The following is a 19,419-nucleotide window of genomic DNA, read 5'->3' on the forward strand; positions in this document are numbered from 1 at the left end:
CCCACATCCGCCTGGGCTTCCTTGAGGGAGACACACCCCGAGAAACCCGCATCCACACACACAGGCAAAGGACCCGGTGTTTCCGGGTGGCATGGGAGAGGTGGCCTGGCCCGGCCTGGGGCTCCCCGTGTTACCTTTCTGTTTCTCCGGGCAGAGGGCCAGAGGCCTCTCGGGGGTGCCCTGAGCCAACGTCGACAGGGTGCCCACGCACACTGCCTGTGAGCACTCCTGAGGCCCCGGCCTCTGGGCAGGGGCAAACAGCAGAACATCCTGGCAGCAAGAGATCTGGCTGGGGGCTCCTCTCCGCTCTGGAGGCCTGGATACCCGGGTTGCGGGTTCTGTTGGGTTCTGTTGCCGGCAGGTGACATCATTTCCTGGGGTTCGTGCGGAGGTCCCTTCCCCAAAACTTCCCAAGGGAGTCTCTGGGTTTCTGACTGCTCGACCACCCCCCTTAGGCCATGTGCAGGCACAGTGACAGCCACACAGCCCAGCCCACAGCCCTGGGGAGGCCTGGGTGCAGCCAGGGCCTGAGCTCCGAGGACCCCGCTGCTCTCAGACCAGGCTCCTTCTTCTCATAAGTGGTGTGGCCCTGGACAAGCATATGCCCCTCAGGGTTTCCCCAGTCTCTCCATCTGCAGAGTGGGGGTCATTCTCCCATCTGTTTCCTAGGTCTGTCGGCCTACGAGCGGCTCCATGCCTCTCCACCTGGGGCCGATATCACGTGGAGCTTGTGCGCTGAGACTTCAGAAAGAAAGACTCCATCCAGGGCTGACACAGCACAGAATGGGGCAGAACGAGGCCTGGATGCGCCGTGGTACCCAGGAAAAGGCACTGCCCCTCCTGACTGTTTTGAGACCCCGCATCCAAGTTGGAGGCCCGAAAGGAAGACTCGAAGGTCTCCCTCTCTTATAGAAAAGAGTAGCCAACTTTCTGGTCCTCTGTTTCCATTGAGATTCTGTTCAAGTGTCCCAGCTCGGCTTCTGCGGGTGGCTGAGCTTCTAATGGCTCCCTGCGTTCTTGTCTTTTCCTCTCCAAACCTTCCGTCCTTTTCCCCCTTCTGGGGTGGATGGGCGCTGTCATTGCTTCTACCTTCGAGACAGACTGATGGAAAGTCTGGACCGTCGACTCCTTTCCTCTCTTTGGTTCCGTGTCTCTCTCTGGCTGTGTCCCTCTCTTTTCCTTTCTCGATTCAGTCTGTGTCTTCCTCTTTCTCTCTCGTGTGTGGATGGATGGATGCTAGGAATGCACATGTATATGATTAGATGAGGGTTATGTTTTAGGGATGGGTTAGAGGGAGAGAAAGGCTTTAGGTCGGAGTTGGTCATGGGGGAAGGGTCAAGGGTGGTGGTGGTGTTTCTTGGAATCTGAGTGCTGTGCATTCTTCGTCTCTTTCCATATGAACCCCTTCTCAGATACACCACTTGCAAGGAGTCTCTCATGTTCCGTTTCCTATCTTTTGCATCTGTGAATGCTTAGCTTCTCTGTTGTGAAGAGGTTCCATTGGATGGAAACCCATTGGTGTACTTCGTTTCCCTCTTTCCCTTACTTGAAGAGACCCATTTCTACCTCCGCCCAGCAAATGGCAAGGAGACTCTGATGTTAAGGAGCCTTTGACCTACGCTTCTTTCTAGCTATCTCATGACATCAGTCTTTAGGGTGAGGTTTTTCCCCGATATTGAGGTGGTGTGAGATCAAAACCAATAGCGTTCTTCAGATGTAGCTGTCTGGTTTTCCCATGGCCATTTATTGAAGAGGCTTTCTTGTTCGCATTTGGATATTCTCCCCTTCTGTGTCAGAGATGAGTTGACCATGGATGCCGGGGTTTGTTTCTGGACCCTCAACTTTATTCCATCGATCTGGATCTGTGTGTGTTGTTGTATTCCCAATAGCATACTGTCCTGCTGCTGCCGCTGCGGCTAAGTCACTTCAGTCGTGTCTGACTCTGCGCGACCCCATGGCCTGCAGCCTACCAGGCTCCTCCGTCCAGGGCATTTTCCAGGCAAGAGTACTGGCGTGGGTCGCCATCGCCTTCTCCGATACTCTCCTGAGGATCCTAGTTTGGTCGTCTAATTTCCTTTCACACAACCTTGGATGTCCGTATCGGGGCTTTTTCGTCGGATTGTATTGACAATTTAGGCTCTTTTCTGTTTCCGTAACCCCTTTTGCAATTCTTTGTTCGGTGCGACAATGCATTGGCATTTTGGGAGGAATAGCGTCCAAGCTGTGGATTGCCTTGTGGGGCTGTGACATCATTTTCCCAATAGGAATTCTTTCAAGCCCTGAGCACAGCTTCTCTTTCCAGTGATTGGTGTGGGCTTGGTCTTCCTTCTTCCATCTCTCGCCGTTTTGTGAGAACAGGTCCTTCCTTCCCTTCTGGGTTAGATGGACTCGTGGGTATCACTTCAGTGAATGGCATTGTCAATGGGGGTGATAATTCCCTTCTCATTGGAAGACTTTGCTGTGAGTATTAGAAATGCAAGTGATTTCTCTTCCCCTTCCTCCCTGTCCATCTCTCAGAGCCACCGGGAAACAGAGGCCTCATCCAGGGTCACACAGGCCTGAGCGAGTGCAACTAGACTGTTGTTTCTTCAGGCCCTCCGTGCTGGACATCATCCGGGATACTCTGTGTGTGTCTTCCTCAGTCTGGTGTCCCTTCAGACCTTTCCCTAGTTTTCACAGGCTTGTTGTGTTGGTGTTCTTTGTCTGTTTGGAGACACATCCTTGAGAAGCTTTGTGTTTCCACTCATTCGTCTCGCGATGTATGACCTGTCTTTTGCTTTTGTAATGAGGTCTTTCCCACAGTAGATATCTTTGATTTTGCAAAGTCCACTGTATTCTCTGGGTTGTTTTGTGGACTGCCTTTTAGTTTTGTGTGTGAAGACTCAAAGCACGTGTCCGGTTTCTGCTCATTGTTCTTCTAGATTTGTGACAAGTTTTCATGGAAACTTTGTCTAGGGATAACTGGAAGTGAACTCGGTGTAAGGTGTCAAGTCTCCATCTCCATTCATGTCATGCCCTGCAGTTTCCAATTCCCTGTTCCTGAGTGGTTTTGGAGACCTTGTGGGAAGTTTGGTTGCATGGGAGTTTGCATTTCCACCTTGAGTAGATTCCCACTGTTCTGCCCTCAGGGACACTGTCAAGGGGGAGTGAGGAGCAGCCTGCACTTCCAGCAGTGACCACACGGTGGGGCGAGTGCTGCTCTCCCCTCTGGGAGCCCCAGGCCACAGGCATCCCAGTGAGGAGCCAGCTCTGTGCTCGGCTGAAAGGAGTTAGACTCTCAGGAGCCTCTGAGCCCTTGCCTTTGGATCACCCAGGGTGGGCATTTACTGTGACAGAAAAAAATTGCCCTGAATTCCATGGACGGAAGAGCCTGGCTGTGTAGAGTTCGTGAGTTGCCGTGAATCAGACACAACTGAGGACACAAAAACTCAATAGACTAAAACACTTTTGGGGGGTGGGGGGAGTGAAAGGGGGTGATGTGGGGTTTTTTTGTCGTATATAATAGCCAAGGGAAATCTAGTTTAAACCTAAATTCACATAGATGGGAAAGGTATAGCTCTCCGTCACCCTATTAAAAAAAAAAAAAAAACTACTTAACTTTTCTGAAAGTTTATTTAGTAGCTTCCTTGAGCAGTTCATTGTGAAGCTTTTTTTTTTTTTTTTTCTGTGACATCGGCCTCATTAAAAAGTACGGTTTGCCTTTACTGGATAATTTTGTTCATTGGTTTGTTAGGGAATCTTGGTAATATTGGAGTTTCCTGGGGAGCATGGTCACATGACCTGGCCCTGGCCAATCAGTGCGTTCCACCTCCCTGGCCACTGTGATTGGCTCCGGACTGGGGCAGTGCCCAATCGGGGCCCAGGGCCGGGCCTCACGTTGGAAGCCAGGGGAAGACGAGCTCTCGTCCTGCTGGGGTAGGGGAAGGGGTGGGGCCGGGGGAGGTCAGGCTCCAGCAGTGGGAGGGGCTTGAGGTCCGCCTGCGGCAGTTGGTGACCTTCCTGCTCCCCTCAGGGCAGAGCCGCCGGCCTGAGAATGAGGGCGCTGCTGAGCCCAGGGGCTGGGATGGCCCGCTGCTGCTGTGGTCCCAGAGCTCCACCCGAGACCTGACGGAGGCCGTCTGCCCGTGAGTCCTCTCCCGCTTGTCTGTCAGCTTGTTTGAACCATGCTGGGTTTTCTGCCCAGCCGGCTCAGGGGAGTCCCTGGAAATGCAAGGGTGTGGGTTTTGGCAGACTTCAGGGAAGACATGCCAGATGAGCCTGGGAGACTCCAGCTTAATCTGGATTCAGGAGATATCTCTTCGGGCCAGCTAGTAATTGTAGGATAAGCCTAATGAGTCTTCACAGGATGAAGAGAGTAACGTGCCAAGGTAGCAATCGATGTCCTCATTCGAGAGGATGATGAAGCTGGTGCTCAGAGAAGGGGGGAACTTGGCCACAGCAAGGAGGTGTGCACCCAGACGGAACCCCCAGATCCGGCCATTTGAGCTCAGGGAGGCCACTGGTGTGGCTTGTCCCTGTGGCAGGGGCCGAGGCACGCAGCCCACCCTGATTCCTGCGGGGGCCTGACTTGGGAAGTGCCATCTGGTAGCTTTGAGACTCACCAAACCAAATTGCACTGGAGAGAGGAAGGACACCTTCCTTCATCCACCCCCCACCCCCGCCGGATTCCCACATACCCTGACCCCTTTCTCTGGATTTCGGAGCCATTTCCAGAGTCCCGCTCATATGACCTCATTCGAAGTGCACTGTGGACGAGCTGCCATCTGCAGCTGCTACCACAGCAGCCAAGGGCTTTATCTCCCGAGTTCCTCCCTTCCTTTGGAACTTGGGGGCCCTCTACTCCCCACTTGCACACCACAGACCTTTGCTGAGGATTGCGGGGACCCTCACTCAGTTTGCAGCACGTTGTAGCCATCCCTGTCCTCTCAATACCTCCCTTGCAACTCAGCTTGTGAGCTCCTTTGGAGCAGCGTGGCCCACCTGGCTGCAACGGCAGAGACACAGCTGACAGTGAAACAACAGCTTCGATCTGACAGCCGGAAAGCTCTGTCAAAAGGGACCTCCCTCTTCACACCGTAGAGGCTGTAGGAGCCGCCAGGGTTTGGTAACCAGTGCTGGGGCCAAAATGACTCCACAGCTGTTTTCCTTCCTGGGGAGGGTTCTGGCTCGAGTGGGAATGGCTCAAGTCTCCTAAGGTTCTGAAAGCCCACTGTGTGCAGATTCACGGTACACAGAGAGGAGAAGGTGGAGTCCTGCCTTGGAGGTGGTCACAGCTCACGGATGAGCCAGGCAGGCAGGCAGGCAGGCAGGGCATGAGAACACCTGAGCTGCCTTCATGAGTGAATGGTGTGGGGGCAGAGGAAGAGAAGCCAGTCTGCTCCCTCATGTGGTGCCCAGGGCAGGTTGTCCCCAGAGGAAACCCTTACGACGGTGAGGACTCTCACTGCTGTTTCCCAAGGGGTTCCGTCGGTGCGTGTCTTCCCCGGAGCGGTCAGGCCGTCTCTAAAGTACACTGGCCATGGGCATTGCCTCTCCTTGGAACTTCCCATGTGTTTCTCTTTTGTATGGAACAGTGATTTTTTCTAGAGGGGTTCTGGGCCACAAGGTTGTTGGGTCATTTGCTAGCCTTCTGTCGTGAAGAACGCTTTCCTGGGCGTTGGGGTGGTTTGTTGTTCCAGCTCCCTTTCTTGGCTTCTTTTGGGAGCTGGTGCAACAAGAGGAGCTCAGCCTCTGCCTTCTGGCTGAGATGTCACCCTTCAAACAGCAATGCCTGCCTGGAGATAATGATGGCATTTGCCAAAAGGGCTTCGTTTGGCACATGATATCTTGAAAGGACGTACACCGTCCTTTCAGCTATCAAAGGCTAGTTCAAATGACATAAAAATGAGAACTCTCCAATGGAGTCTTACAGTAGGTGGAGAGTCCGAAAAAAACTCCTTCAGTCATTTCACTGAGAGTCATTGATTGGGGACACCAAGAATATAGGAAGGAATGCAGAAAGAAAAGATGAAATTGTGGTCAGGATCGGGGGGAGGGATGAACAGGGCCTGCTTGCCTTGAACCCAGGCTTTGTTGGCGGGTGGGGCATAAAGATCGAACGGGTCTGAAACTACAGAGTGGTGATGGTAACACAGTATCACCAGAGTTACACAACAGTGTTCCCAAATTGCAACAATGATGAAAAAGTTTACTAATCCCAACTTAAGCAACAAAAATAGACGAAACCATACAAAAAGTAAAACATCACCAGAAAGGTGGAAAGAAACCAAATGCAAAGCAGTTCAGGGGAAAGGAACTCCATGTCCCCTGGGGGCAGACCGAGTTGCCGGCGTCCACGGTGAGCAGACAGGGATGGAGGCGGCAGAGCCGACCGCTCCCCTGGACATGGTGTTTCCGGCAAGGGCTCTGGGTCTCTGTCCAGAGCGGGGGCTCGTTCTTCCTGCAGGGGCGGGTGAGTCATCGTCGGCGTCTGGGTGTTGCGCGGGAGCCAGGGCAGGCTCTCCCTGCCGAGGCGGTGGCTCCTCCTCTGCCTCGGGTTCTCCTGCCAAAGCCCGAGCAGGTACAGGTGCACGTGGAGGTGGAGGTTCTGGCTGAGGGGGTGGGACATCAGTGCCTGGGGCTGGGGGTCCTGCAGGCACGGAGATCCGATCTGCCCGGTGTGCTGGCCAGTACCCAGCTGGCCTGGTGTCTCTGCGAGGGCAAGTCTCGGTTCTCCATCTACCCTCGGTGGATCCCTGGGTCCTGCACCTGGAGCCACCACCTCTGTAGGCACAGGTCTGGGAAGTGGAGCCTGGTTCCAGTTGGAGGCCAGTGCTAGAGCTGGGGGAGAAGCAAAGTTTGCCCACAGGCCAGCCTTGGCATGTGCGTATCCCGGGACAGAAAGCTTCCAAGAGATTCCCAAAGAATACCCAGGGTCGGATGTCTTTTGGGACTGAAGTGTGCAAGATGGGGGTGGGGGTGTGAGGCCAGCACTTGCTGCAGGCCCAGCAGCATCTTTCGGGGACTCGTCCCTGTGTAGCTCAGCACCCCCTCCCCACACACTCCCGTGCACCAGCCCCAGCGTCCTCACCTCTGTGCTCTGGCGTGCTGGGCTCCAGGTCCTCCTGCTGCCTCAGAGGCCGGGGTTCTCGGGACTCTGGGTCGGAGCCGGGTGTGCTGAGCTCCGTGGCAGCCTCAGACTGGGCCGCCGGGTGTATCCTGGGCGGTGTCTCGGCAGCAGGCCTTCCCCGCCTCCGCTTCGCCCCTGGTGGGGCTGATGCCTCCGTGGGCACGCTCACCTGGAGCCTGCACTGGGCCTCACGGGCGGGGGGGTGGTGCTCCGACCCCTCCCTCCGGGAGGTGGACGGGGTGTCCCCGTCCTCGGCCTCATCACGTGGGAAGCTCTGCAACGACAGTGACCGTCAGCCAGCCGTGCTGGGAGTTTTCCGAGCTGGGCCTGGCCAGTGGAGCCGCTGCTTCTGCCTGCTCGAACTTCTCTTCCCAGAAGGGTCAGAGACGTGTGTCTGCTCAGATCCCCACCCGGGAGGAAAGAGACCCACCTGAGGGTGTGAGGTCAGCCTGGGCGGCCGGCGCTGCCCGCACTCTCCCCATCCCAGCCAGCCTGCTCTCCCCTGGGGTGTGGACACAACTTGTCCGCAGGCTTCTGACCCCACATCCGCCTGGGCTTCCTTGAGGGAGACACACCCCGAGAAACCCGCATCCACACACACAGGCAAAGGACCCGGTGTTTCCGGGTGGCATGGGAGAGGTGGCCTGGCCCGGCCTGGGGCTCCCCGTGTTACCTTTCTGTTTCTCCGGGCAGAGGGCCAGAGGCCTCTCGGGGGTGCCCTGAGCCAACGTCGACAGGGTGCCCACGCACACTGCCTGTGAGCTCTCCTGAGGCCCCGGCCTCTGGGCAGGGGCAAACAGCAGAACATCCTGGCAGCAAGAGATCTGGCTGGGGGCTCCTCTCCGCTCTGGAGGCCTGGATACCCGGGTTGCGGGTTCTGTTGGGTTCTGTTGCCGGCAGGTGACATCATTTCCTGGGGTTCGTGCGGAGGTCCCTTCCCCAAAACTTCCCAAGGGAGTCTCTGGGTTTCTGACTGCTCGACCACCCCCCTTAGGCCATGTGCAGGCACAGTGACAGCCACACAGCCCAGCCCACAGCCCTGGGGAGGCCTGGGTGCAGCCAGGGCCTGAGCTCCGAGGACCCCGCTGCTCTCAGACCAGGCTCCTTCTTCTCATAAGTGGTGTGGCCCTGGACAAGCATATGCCCCTCAGGGTTTCCCCAGTCTCTCCATCTGCAGAGTGGGGGTCATTCTCCCATCTGTTTCCTAGGTCTGTCGGCCTACGAGCGGCTCCATGCCTCTCCACCTGGGGCCGATATCACGTGGAGCTTGTGCGCTGAGACTTCAGAAAGAAAGACTCCATCCAGGGCTGACACAGCACAGAATGGGGCAGAACGAGGCCTGGATGCGCCGTGGTACCCAGGAAAAGGCACTGCCCCTCCTGACTGTTTTGAGACCCCGCATCCAAGTTGGAGGCCCGAAAGGAAGACTCGAAGGTCTCCCTCTCTTATAGAAAAGAGTAGCCAACTTTCTGGTCCTCTGTTTCCATTGAGATTCTGTTCAAGTGTCCCAGCTCGGCTTCTGCGGGTGGCTGAGCTTCTAATGGCTCCCTGCGTTCTTGTCTTTTCCTCTCCAAACCTTCCGTCCTTTTCCCCCTTCTGGGGTGGATGGGCGCTGTCAATGCTTCTACCTTCGAGACAGACTGATGAAAAGTCTGGACCGTCGACTCCTTTCCTCTCTTTGGTTCCGTGTCTCTCTCTGGCTGTGTCCCTCTCTTTTCCTTTCTCGATTCAGTCTGTGTCTTCCTCTTTCTCTCTCGTGTGTGGATGGATGGATGCTAGGAATGCACATGTATATGATTAGATGAGGGTTATGTTTTAGGCATGGGTTAGAGGGAGAGAAAGGCTTTAGGTCGGAGTTGGTCATGGGGGAAGGGTCAAGGGTGGTGGTGGTGTTTCTTGGAATCTGAGTGCTGTGCATTCTTCGTCTCTTTCCATATGAACCCCTTCTCAGATACACCACTTGCAAGGAGTCTCTCATGTTCCGTTTCCTATCTTTTGCATCTGTGAATGCTTAGCTTCTCTGTTGTGAAGAGGTTCCATTGGATGGAAACCCATTGGTGTACTTCGTTTCCCTCTTTCCCTTACTTGAAGAGACCCATTTCTACCTCCGCCCAGCAAATGGCAAGGAGACTCTGATGTTAAGGAGCCTTTGACCTACGCTTCTTTCTAGCTATCTCATGACATCAGTCTTTAGGGTGAGGTTTTTCCCCGATATTGAGGTGGTGTGACATCAAAACCAATAGCGTTCTTCAGATGTAGCTGTCTGGTTTTCCCATGGCCATTTATTGAAGAGGCTTTCTTGTTCGCATTTGGATATTCTCCCCTTCTGTGTCAGAGATGAGTTGACCATGGATGCCCGGGTTTGTTTCTGGACCCTCAACTTTATTCCATCGATCTGGATCTGTGTGTGTTGTTGTATTCCCAATAGCATACTGTCCTGCTGCTGCCGCTGCGGCTAAGTCACTTCAGTCGTGTCTGACTCTGCGCGACCCCATGGCCTGCAGCCTACCAGGCTCCTCCGTCCAGGGCATTTTCCAGGCAAGAGTACTGGCGTGGGTCGCCATCGCCTTCTCCGATACTCTCCTGAGGATCCTAGTTTGGTCGTCTAATTTCCTTTCACACAACCTTGGATGTCCGTATCGGGGCTTTTTCGTCGGATTGTATTGACAATTTAGGCTCTTTTCTGTTTCCGTAACCCCTTTTGCAATTCTTTGTTCGGTGCGACAATGCATTGGCATTTTGGGAGGAATAGCGTCCAAGCTGTGGATTGCCTTGTGGGGCTGTGACATCATTTTCCCAATAGGAATTCTTTCAAGCCCTGAGCACAGCTTCTCTTTCCAGTGATTGGTGTGGGCTTGGTCTTCCTTCTTCCATCTCTCGCCGTTTTGTGAGAACAGGTCCTTCCTTCCCTTCTGGGTTAGATGGACTCGTGGGTATCACTTCAGTGAATGGCATTGTCAGTGGGGGTGATAATTCCCTTCTCATTGGAAGACTTTGCTGTGAGTATTAGAAATGCAAGTGATTTCTCTTCCCCTTCCTCCCTGTCCATCTCTCAGAGCCACCGGGAAACAGAGGCCTCATCCAGGTTCACACAGGCCTGAGGGAGTGCAACTAGACTGTTGTTTCTTCAGGCCCTCAGTGCTGGACATCATCCGGGATACTCTGTGTGTGTCTTCCTCAGTCTGGTGTCCCTTCAGACCTTTCCCTAGTTTTCACAGGCTTGTTGTGTTGGTGTTCTTTGTCTGTCTCGAGACACATCCTTGAGAAGCTTTGTGTTTCCACTCATTCGTCTCGCGATGTATGACCTGTCTTTTGCTTTTGTAATGAGGTCTTTCCCACAGTAGATATCTTTGATTTTGCAAAGTCCACTGTATTCTCTGGGTTGTTTTGTGGACTGCCTTTTAGTTTTGTGTGTGAAGACTCAAAGCACGTGTCCGGTTTCTGCTCATTGTTCTTCTAGATTTGTGAAAAGTTTTCATGGAAACTTTGTCTAGGGATAACTGGAAGTGAACTCGGTGTAAGGTGTCAAGTCTCCATCTCCATTCATGTCATGCCCTGCAGTTTCCAATTCCCTGTTCCTGAGTGGTTTTGGAGACCTTGTGGGAAGTTTGGTTGCATGGGAGTTTGCATTTCCACCTTGAGTAGATTCCCACTGTTCTGCCCTCAGGGACACTGTCAAGGGGGAGTGAGGAGCAGCCTGCACTTCCAGCAGTGACCACACGGTGGGGCGAGTGCTGCTCTCCCCTCTGGGAGCCCCAGGCCACAGGCATCCCAGTGAGGAGCCAGCTCTGTGCTCGGCTGAAAGGAGTTAGACTCTCAGGAGCCTCTGAGCCCTTGCCTTTGGATCACCCAGGGTGGGCATTTACTGTGACAGAAAAAAATTGCCCTGAATTCCATGGACGGAAGAGCCTGGCTGTGTAGAGTTCGTGAGTTGCCGTGAATCAGACACAACTGAGGACACAAAAACTCAATAGACTAAAACACTTTTGGGGGGTGGGGGGAGTGAAAGGGGGTGATGTGGGGTTTTTTTGTCGTATATAATAGCCAAGGGAAATCTAGTTTAAACCTAAATTCACATAGATGGGAAAGGTATAGCTCTCCGTCAACCTATTAAAAAACAAAAAAAACTACTTAACTTTTCTGAAAGTTTATTTAGTAGCTTCCTTGAGCAGTTCATTGTGAAGCATTTTTTTTTTTTTTCTGTGACATTGGCCTCATTAAAAAGTACGGTTTGCCTTTACTGGATAATTTTGTTCATTGGTTTGTTAGGGTAACTTGGTAATATTTGATTTTCCTGGGGAACATGGTCACATGACCTGGCCCTGGCCAATCGGTGCGTTAGAGCTCCCTGGCCACTGTGATTGGCTCCGGACTGGGGCAGTGCCCAATCGGGGCCCAGGGCCGGGCCTCACGTTGGAAGCCAGGGGAAGACGAGCTCTCGTCCTGCTGGGGTAGGGGAAGGGGTGGGGCCGGGGGTGGTCAAGCTCCAGCAGTGGGAGGGGCTTGAGGTCCGCCTGCGGCAGTTGGTGACCTTCCTGCTCCCCTCAGCGCAGAGCCGCCGGCCTGAGAATGAGGGCGCTGCTGAGCCCAGGGGCTGGGATGGCCCGTTGCTGCTGTGGTCCCAGAGCTCCACCCGAGACCTGACGGAGGCCGTCTGCCCGTTGAGTCCTCTCCCGCTTGTCTGTCAGCTTGTTTGAACCATGCTGGGTTTTCTGCCCAGCCGGCTCAGGGGAGTCCCTGGAAATGCAAGGGTGTGGGTTTTGGCAGACTTCAGGGAAGACATGCCAGATGAGCCTGGGAGACTCCAGCTTAATCTGGATTCAGGAGATATCTCTTCGGGCCAGCTAGTAATTGTAGGATAAGCCTAATGAGTCTTCACAGGATGAAGAGAGTAACGTGCCAAGGTAGCAATCGATGTCCTCATTCGAGAGGATGATGAAGCTGGTGCTCAGAGAAGGGGGGAACTTGGCCACAGCAAGGAGGTGTGCACCCAGACGGAACCCCCAGATCCGGCCATTTGAGCTCAGGGAGGCCACTGGTGTGGCTTGTCCCTGTGGCAGGGGCCGAGGCACGCAGCCCACCCTGATTCCTGCGGGGGCCTGACTTGGGAAGTGCCATCTGGTAGCTTTGAGACTCACCAAACCAAATTGCACTGGAGAGAGGAAGGACACCTTCCTTCATCCACCCCCCACCCCCGCCGGATTCCCACATACCCTGACCCCTTTCTCTGGATTTCGGAGCCATTTCCAGAGTCCCGCTCATATGACCTCATTCGAAGTGCACTGTGGACGAGCTGCCATCTGCAGCTGCTACCACAGCAGCCAAAGGCTTTATCTCTCGAGTACCTCCCTTCCTTTGGAACTTGGGGGCCCTCTACTCCCCACTTGCACACCACAGACCTTTGCTGACGATTGCGGGGACCCTCACTCAGTTTGCAGCACGTTGTAGCCATCCCTGTCCTCTCAATACCTCCCTTGCAACTCAGGTTGTGAGCTCCTTTGGAGCAGCGTGGCCCACCTGGCTGCAACGGCAGAGACACAGCTGACAGTGAAACAACAGCTTCGATCTGACAGCCGGAAAGCTCTGTCAAAAGGGACCTCCCTCTTCACACCGTAGAGGCTGTAGGAGCCGCCAGGGTTTGGGAACCAGTGCTGGGGCCAAAATGACTCCACAGCTGTTTTCCTTCCTGGGGAGGGTTCTGGCTCGAGTGGGAATGGCTCAAGTCTCCTAAGGTTCTGAAAGCCCACTGTGTGCAGATTCACGGTACACAGAGAGGAGAAGGTGGAGTCCTGCCCTGGAGGTGGTCACAGCTCACGGATGAGCCAGGCAGGCAGGCAGGCAGGCAGGGCATGAGAACACCTGAGCTGCCTTCATGAGTGAGTGGTGTGGGGGCAGAGGAAGAGAAGCCGGTCTGCTCCCTCATGTGGTGCCCAGGGCAGGTTGTCCCCAGAGGAAACCCTTACGACGGTGAGGACTCTCACTGCTGTTTCCCAAGGGGTTCCGTCGGTGCGTGTCTTCCCCGGAGCGGTCAGGCCGTCTCTAAAGTACACTGGCCATGGGCATTGCCTCTCCTTGGAACTTCCCATGTGTTTCTCTTTTGTATGGAACAGTGATTTTTTCTAGAGGGGTTCTGGGCCACAAGGTTGTTGGGTCATTTGCTAGCCTTCTGTCGTGAAGAACGCTTTCCTGGGCGTTGGGGTGGTTTGTTGTTCCAGCTCCCTTTCTTGGCTTCTTTTGGGAGCTGGTGCAACAAGAGGAGCTCAGCCTCTGCCTTCTGGCTGAGATGTCACCCTTCAAACAGCAATGCCTGCCTGGAGATAATGATGGCATTTGCCAAAAGGGCTTCGTTTGGCACATGATATCTTGAAAGGACGTACACCGTCCTGTCAGCTATCAAAGGCTAGTTCAAATGACATAAAAATGAGAACTCTCCAATGGAGTCTTACAGTAGGTGGAGAGTCCGAAAAAAACTCCTTCAGTCATTTCACTGAGAGTCATTGATTGGGGACACCAAGAATATAGGAAGGAATGCAGAAAGAAAAGATGAAATTGTGGTCAGGATCGGGGGGAGGGATGAACAGGGCGTGCTTGCCTTGAACCCAGGCTTTGTTGGCGGGTGGGGCATAAAGATCGAACGGGTCTGAAACTACAGAGTGGTGATGGTAACACAGTATCACCAGAGTTACACAACAGTGTTCCCAAATTGCAACAATGATGAAAAAGTTTACTAATCCCAACTTAACCAACAAAAATAGACGAAACCATACAAAAAGTAAAACATCACCAGAAAGGTGGAAACAAACCAAATGCAAAGCAGTTCAGGGGAAAGGAACTCCATGTCCCCTGGGGGCAGACCGAGTTGCCGGCGTCCACGGTGAGCAGACAGGGATGGAGGCGGCAGAGCCGACCGCTCCCCTGGACATGGTGTTTCCGGCAAGGGCTCTGGGTCTCTGTCCAGAGCGGGGGCTCGTTCTTCCTGCAGGGGCGGGTGAGTCATCGTCGGCGTCTGGGTGTTGCGCGGGAGCCAGGGCAGGCTCTCCCTGCCGAGGCGGTGGCTCCTCCTCTGCCTCGGGTTCTCCTGCCAAAGCCCGAGCAGGTACAGGTGCACGTGGAGGTGGAGGTTCTGGCTGAGGGGGTGGGACATCAGTGCCTGGGGCTGGGGGTCCTGCAGGCACGGAGATGCGATCTGCCCGGTGTGCTGGCCAGTACCCAGCTGGCCTGGTGTCTCTGCGAGGGCAAGTCTCGGTTCTCCATCTGCCCTCGGTGGATCCCTGGGTCCTGCACCTGGAGCCACCACCTCTGTAGGCACAGGTCTGGGAAGTGGAGCCTGGTTCCAGTTGGAGGCCAGTGCTAGAGCTGGGGGAGAAGCAAAGTTTGCCCACAGGCCAGCCTTGGCATGTGCGTATCCCGGGACAGAAAGCTTCCAAGAGATTCCCAAAGAATACCCAGGGTCGGATGTCTTTTGGGACTGAAGTGTGCAAGATGGGGGTGGGTGTGTGAGGCCAGCGCTTGCTGCAGGCCCAGCAGCATCTTTCGGGGACTCGTCCCTGTGTAGCTCAGCACCCCCTCCCCACACACTCCCATGCACCAGCCCCAGCGTCCTCACCTCTGTGCTCTGGCGTGCTGGGCTCCAGGTCCTCCTGCTGCCTCAGAGGCCGGGGTTCTCGGGACTCTGGGTCGGAGCCGGGTGTGCTGAGCTCCGTGGCAGCCTCAGACTGGGCCGCCGGGTGTATCCTGGGCGGTGTCTCGGCAGCAGGCCTTCCCCGCCTCCGCTTCGCCCCCGGTGGGGCTGATGCCTCCGTGGGCACGCTCACCTGGAGCCTGCACTGGGCCTCACGGGCGGGGGGGTGGTGCTCCGACCCCTCCCTCCGGGAGGTGGACGGGGTGTCCCCGTCCTCGGCCTCATCACGTGGGAAGCTCTGCAACGACAGTGACCGTCAGCCAGCCGTGCTGGGAGTTTTCCGAGCTGGGCCTGGCCAGTGGAGCCGCTGCTTCTGCCTGCTCGAACTTCTCTTCCCAGAAGGGTCAGAGACGTGTGTCTGCTCAGATCCCCACCCGGGAGGAAAGAGACCCACCTGAGGGTGTGAGGTCAGCCTGGGCGGCCGGCGCTGCCCGCACTCTCCCCATCCCAGCCAGCCTGCTCTCCCCTGGGGTGTGGACACAACTTGTCCGCAGGCTTCTGACCCCACATCCGCCTGGGCTTCCTTGAGGGAGACACACCCCGAGAAACCCGCATCCACACACACAGGCAAAGGACCCGGTGTTTCCGGGTGGCATGGGAGAGGTGGCCTGGCCCGGCCTGGGGCTCCCCGTGTTACCTTTCTGTTTCTCCGGGCAGAGGGCCAGAGGCCTCTCGGGGGTGCCCTGAGCCAACGTCGACAGGGTGCCCACGCACACTGCCTGTGAGCACTCCTGAGGCCCCGGCCTCTGGGCAGGGGCAAACAGCAGAACATCCTGGCAGCAAGAGATCTGGCTGGGGGCTCCTCTCCGCTCTGGAGGCCTGGATACCCGGGTTGCGGGTTCTGTTGGGTTCTGTTGCCGGCAGGTGACATCATTTCCTGGGGTTCGTGCGGAGGTCCCTTCCCCAAAACTTCCCAAGGGAGTCTCTGGGTTTCTGACTGCTCGACCACCCCCCTTAGGCCATGTGCAGGCACAGTGACAGCCACACAGCCCAGCCCACAGCCCTGGGGAGGCCTGGGTGCAGCCAGGGCCTGAGCTCCGAGGACCCCGCTGCTCTCAGACCAGGCTCCTTCTTCTCATAAGTGGTGTGGCCCTGGACAAGCATATGCCCCTCAGGGTTTCCCCAGTCTCTCCATCTGCAGAGTGGGGGTCATTCTCCCATCTGTTTCCTAGGTCTGTCGGCCTACGAGCGGCTCCATGCCTCTCCACCTGGGGCCGATATCACGTGGAGCTTGTGCGCTGAGACTTCAGAAAGAAAGACTCCATCCAGGGCTGACACAGCACAGAATGGGGCAGAACGAGGCCTGGATGCGCCGTGGTACCCAGGAAAAGGCACTGCCCCTCCTGACTGTTTTGAGACCCCGCATCCAAGTTGGAGGCCCGAAAGGAAGACTCGAAGGTCTCCCTCTCTTATAGAAAAGAGTAGCCAACTTTCTGGTCCTCTGTTTCCATTGAGATTCTGTTCAAGTGTCCCAGCTCGGCTTCTGCGGGTGGCTGAGCTTCTAATGGCTCCCTGCGTTCTTGTCTTTTCCTCTCCAAACCTTCCGTCCTTTTCCCCCTTCTGGGGTGGATGGGCGCTGTCATTGCTTCTACCTTCGAGACAGACTGATGGAAAGTCTGGACCGTCGACTCCTTTCCTCTCTTTGGTTCCGTGTCTCTCTCTGGCTGTGTCCCTCTCTTTTCCTTTCTCGATTCAGTCTGTGTCTTCCTCTTTCTCTCTCGTGTGTGGATGGATGGATGCTAGGAATGCACATGTATATGATTAGATGAGGGTTATGTTTTAGGGATGGGTTAGAGGGAGAGAAAGGCTTTAGGTCGGAGTTGGTCATGGGGGAAGGGTCAAGGGTGGTGGTGGTGTTTCTTGGAATCTGAGTGCTGTGCATTCTTTGTCTCTTTCAATATGAACCCCTTCTCAGATACACCACTTGCAAGGAGTCTCTCATGTTCCATTTCCTATCTTTTGAATCTGTGAATGCTTAGCTTCTCTGTTGTGAAGAGGTTCCATTGGATGGAAACCCATTGGTGTACTTCGTTTCCCTCTTTCCCTTACTTGAAGAGACCCATTTCTACCTCCGCCCAGCAAATGGCAAGGAGACTCTGATGTTAAGGAGCCTTTGACCTACGCTTCTTTCTAGCTATCTCATGACATCAGTCTTTAGGGTGAGGTTTTTCCCCGATATTGAGGTGGTGTGAGATCAAAACCAATAGCGTTCTTCAGATGTAGCTGTCTGGTTTTCCCATGGCCATTTATTGAAGAGGCTTTCTTGTTCGCATTTGGATATTCTCCCCTTCTGTGTCAGAGATGAGTTGACCATGGATGCCGGGGTTTGTTTCTGGACCCTCAACTTTATTCCATCGATCTGGATCTGTGTGTGTTGTTGTATTCCCAATAGCATACTGTCCTGCTGCTGCCGCTGCGGCTAAGTCACTTCAGTCGTGTCTGACTCTGCGCGACCCCATGGCCTGCAGCCTACCAGGCTCCTCCGTCCAGGGCATTTTCCAGGCAAGAGTACTGGCGTGGGTCGCCATCGCCTTCTCCGATACTCTCCTGAGGATCCTAGTTTGGTCGTCTAATTTCCTTTCACACAACCTTGGATGTCCGTATCGGGGCTTTTTCGTCGGATTGTATTGACAATTTAGGCTCTTTTCTGTTTCCGTAACCCCTTTTGCAATTCTTTGTTCGGTGCGACAATGCATTGGCATTTTGGGAGGAATAGCGTCCAAGCTGTGGATTGCCTTGTGGGGCTGTGACATCATTTTCCCAATAGGAATTCTTTCAAGCCCTGAGAACAGCTTCTCTTTCCAGTGATTGGTGTGGGCTTGATCTTCCTTCTTCCATCTCTCGCCGTTTTGTGAGAACAGGTCCTTCCTTCCCTTCTGGGTTAGATGGACTCGTGGGTATCACTTCAGTGAATGGCATTGTCAGTGGGGGTGATAATTCCCTTCTCATTGGAAGACTTTGCTGTGAGTATTAGAAATGCAAGTGATTTCTCTTCCCCTTCCTCCCTGTCCATCTCTCAGAGCCACCGGGAAACAGAGGCCTCATCCAGGTTCACACAGGCCTGAGGGAGTGCAACTAGACTGTTGTTTCTTCAGGCCCTCAGTGCTGGACATCATCCGGGATACTCTGTGTGTGTCTTCCTCAGTCTGGTGTCCCTTCAGACCTTTCCCTAGTTTTCACAGGCTTGTTGTGTTGGTGTTCTTTGTCTGTCTCGAGACACATCCTTGAGAAGCTTTGTGTTTCCACTCATTCGTCTCGCGATGTATGACCTGTCTTTTGCTTTTGTAATGAGGTCTTTCCCACAGTAGATATCTTTGATTTTGCAAAGTCCACTGTATTCTCTGGGTTGTTTTGTGGACTGCCTTTTAGTTTTGTGTGTGAAGACTCAAAGCACGTGTCCGGTTTCTGCTCATTGTTCTTCTAGATTTGTGACAAGTTTTCATGGAAACTTTGTCTAGGGATAACTGGAAGTGAACTCGGTGTAAGGTGTCAAGTCTCCATCTCCATTCATGTCATGCCCTGCAGTTTCCAATTCCCTGTTCCTGAGTGGTTTTGGAGACCTTGTGGGAAGTTTGGTTGCATGGGAGTTTGCATTTCCACCTTGAGTAGATTCCCACTGTTCTGCCCTCAGGGACACTGTCAAGGGGGAGTGAGGAGCAGCCTGCACTTCCAGCAGTGACCACACGGTGGGGCGAGTGCTGCTCTCCCCTCTGGGAGCCCCAGGCCACAGGCATCCCAGTGAGGAGCCAGCTCTGTGCTCGGCTGAAAGGAGTTAGACTCTCAGGAGCCTCTGAGCCCTTGCCTTTGGATCACCCAGGGTGGGCATTTACTGTGACAGAAAAAAATTGCCCTGAATTCCATGGACGGAAGAGCCTGGCTGTGTAGAGTTCGTGAGTTGCCGTGAATCAGACACAACTGAGGACACAAAAACTCAATAGACTAAAACACTTTTGGGGGGTGGGGGGAGTGAAAGGGGGTGATGTGGGGTTTTTTTGTCGTATATAATAGCCAAGGGAAATCTAGTTTAAACCTAAATTCACATAGATGGGAAAGGTATAGCTCTCCGTCAACCTATTAAAAAACAAAAAAAACTACTTAACTTTTCTGAAAGTTTATTTAGTAGCTTCCTTGAGCAGTTCATTGTGAAGCATTTTTTTTTTTTTTCTGTGACATTGGCCTCATTAAAAAGTACGGTTTGCCTTTACTGGATAATTTTGTTCATTGGTTTGTTAGGGTAACTTGGTAATATTTGATTTTCCTGGGGAACATGGTCACATGACCTGGCCCTGGCCAATCGGTGCGTTAGAGCTCCCTGGCCACTGTGATTGGCTCCGGACTGGGGCAGTGCCCAATCGGGGCCCAGGGCCGGGCCTCACGTTGGAAGCCAGGGGAAGACGAGCTCTCGTCCTGCTGGGGTAGGGGAAGGGGTGGGGCCGGGGGTGGTCAAGCTCCAGCAGTGGGAGGGGCTTGAGGTCCGCCTGCGGCAGTTGGTGACCTTCCTGCTCCCCTCAGCGCAGAGCCGCCGGCCTGAGAATGAGGGCGCTGCTGAGCCCAGGGGCTGGGATGGCCCGTTGCTGCTGTGGTCCCAGAGCTCCACCCGAGACCTGACGGAGGCCGTCTGCCCGTTGAG

The 19,419-nt window shown here is 54.6% G+C and overlaps 1 protein-coding gene and 1 long non-coding RNA gene across 2 annotated transcripts in view; one reads left to right on the top strand and one right to left on the bottom strand.

The window, feature by feature from the left end:
* LOC145529707 (uncharacterized) overlaps nucleotides 1–19,419 on the top strand; it is a 1,704,434-nt gene that overhangs the window by 1,384,869 nt on the left and 300,146 nt on the right. The window contains exons 177-179 of the long non-coding RNA XR_014071296.1: nucleotides 4,013–4,124; nucleotides 11,657–11,768; nucleotides 19,302–19,413. This is a non-coding gene — a long non-coding RNA (uncharacterized LOC145529707). The remainder of the gene's footprint in view (nucleotides 1–4,012; nucleotides 4,125–11,656; nucleotides 11,769–19,301; nucleotides 19,414–19,419) is intronic.
* On the bottom strand, nucleotides 6,167–7,959 carry LOC145529667 (uncharacterized). The gene is made up of 3 exons (XM_081550267.1): nucleotides 7,782–7,959; nucleotides 7,070–7,382; nucleotides 6,167–6,819 (listed from the first exon to the last, which is right to left on the bottom strand). The coding sequence occupies exons 1-3, from the start codon at nucleotides 7,914–7,916 to the stop codon at nucleotides 6,191–6,193; spliced, it is 1,077 nt and encodes a 358-aa protein (XP_081406393.1). The 5' UTR covers nucleotides 7,917–7,959; the 3' UTR covers nucleotides 6,167–6,190.

The sequence above is a fragment of the Giraffa tippelskirchi genome, chromosome 12 (genome assembly GCF_054371585.1).
Source record: "Giraffa tippelskirchi isolate mGirTip1 chromosome 12, T2T-mGirTip1v1.2.pri, whole genome shotgun sequence".
NCBI classification, from domain to species: domain Eukaryota; kingdom Metazoa; phylum Chordata; class Mammalia; order Artiodactyla; family Giraffidae; genus Giraffa; species Giraffa tippelskirchi.

Bases quoted from the DNA above. Each gene is read 5' to 3' on its own strand.
- LOC145529667 (XM_081550267.1), bottom strand. From the start codon at position 7,916: ATGTTCTGCTGTTTGCCCCTGCCCAGAGGCCGGGGCCTCAGGAGAGCT. The intron at 7,383-7,781 runs GTAACACGGGGA...CTGTCGTTGCAG, and splicing joins CTGCCCGGAGAAACAGAAAG to AGCTTCCCACGTGATGAGGC. The intron at 6,820-7,069 runs GTGAGGACGCTG...CTTCTCCCCCAG, and splicing joins CAGCACGCCAGAGCACAGAG to CTCTAGCACTGGCCTCCAAC.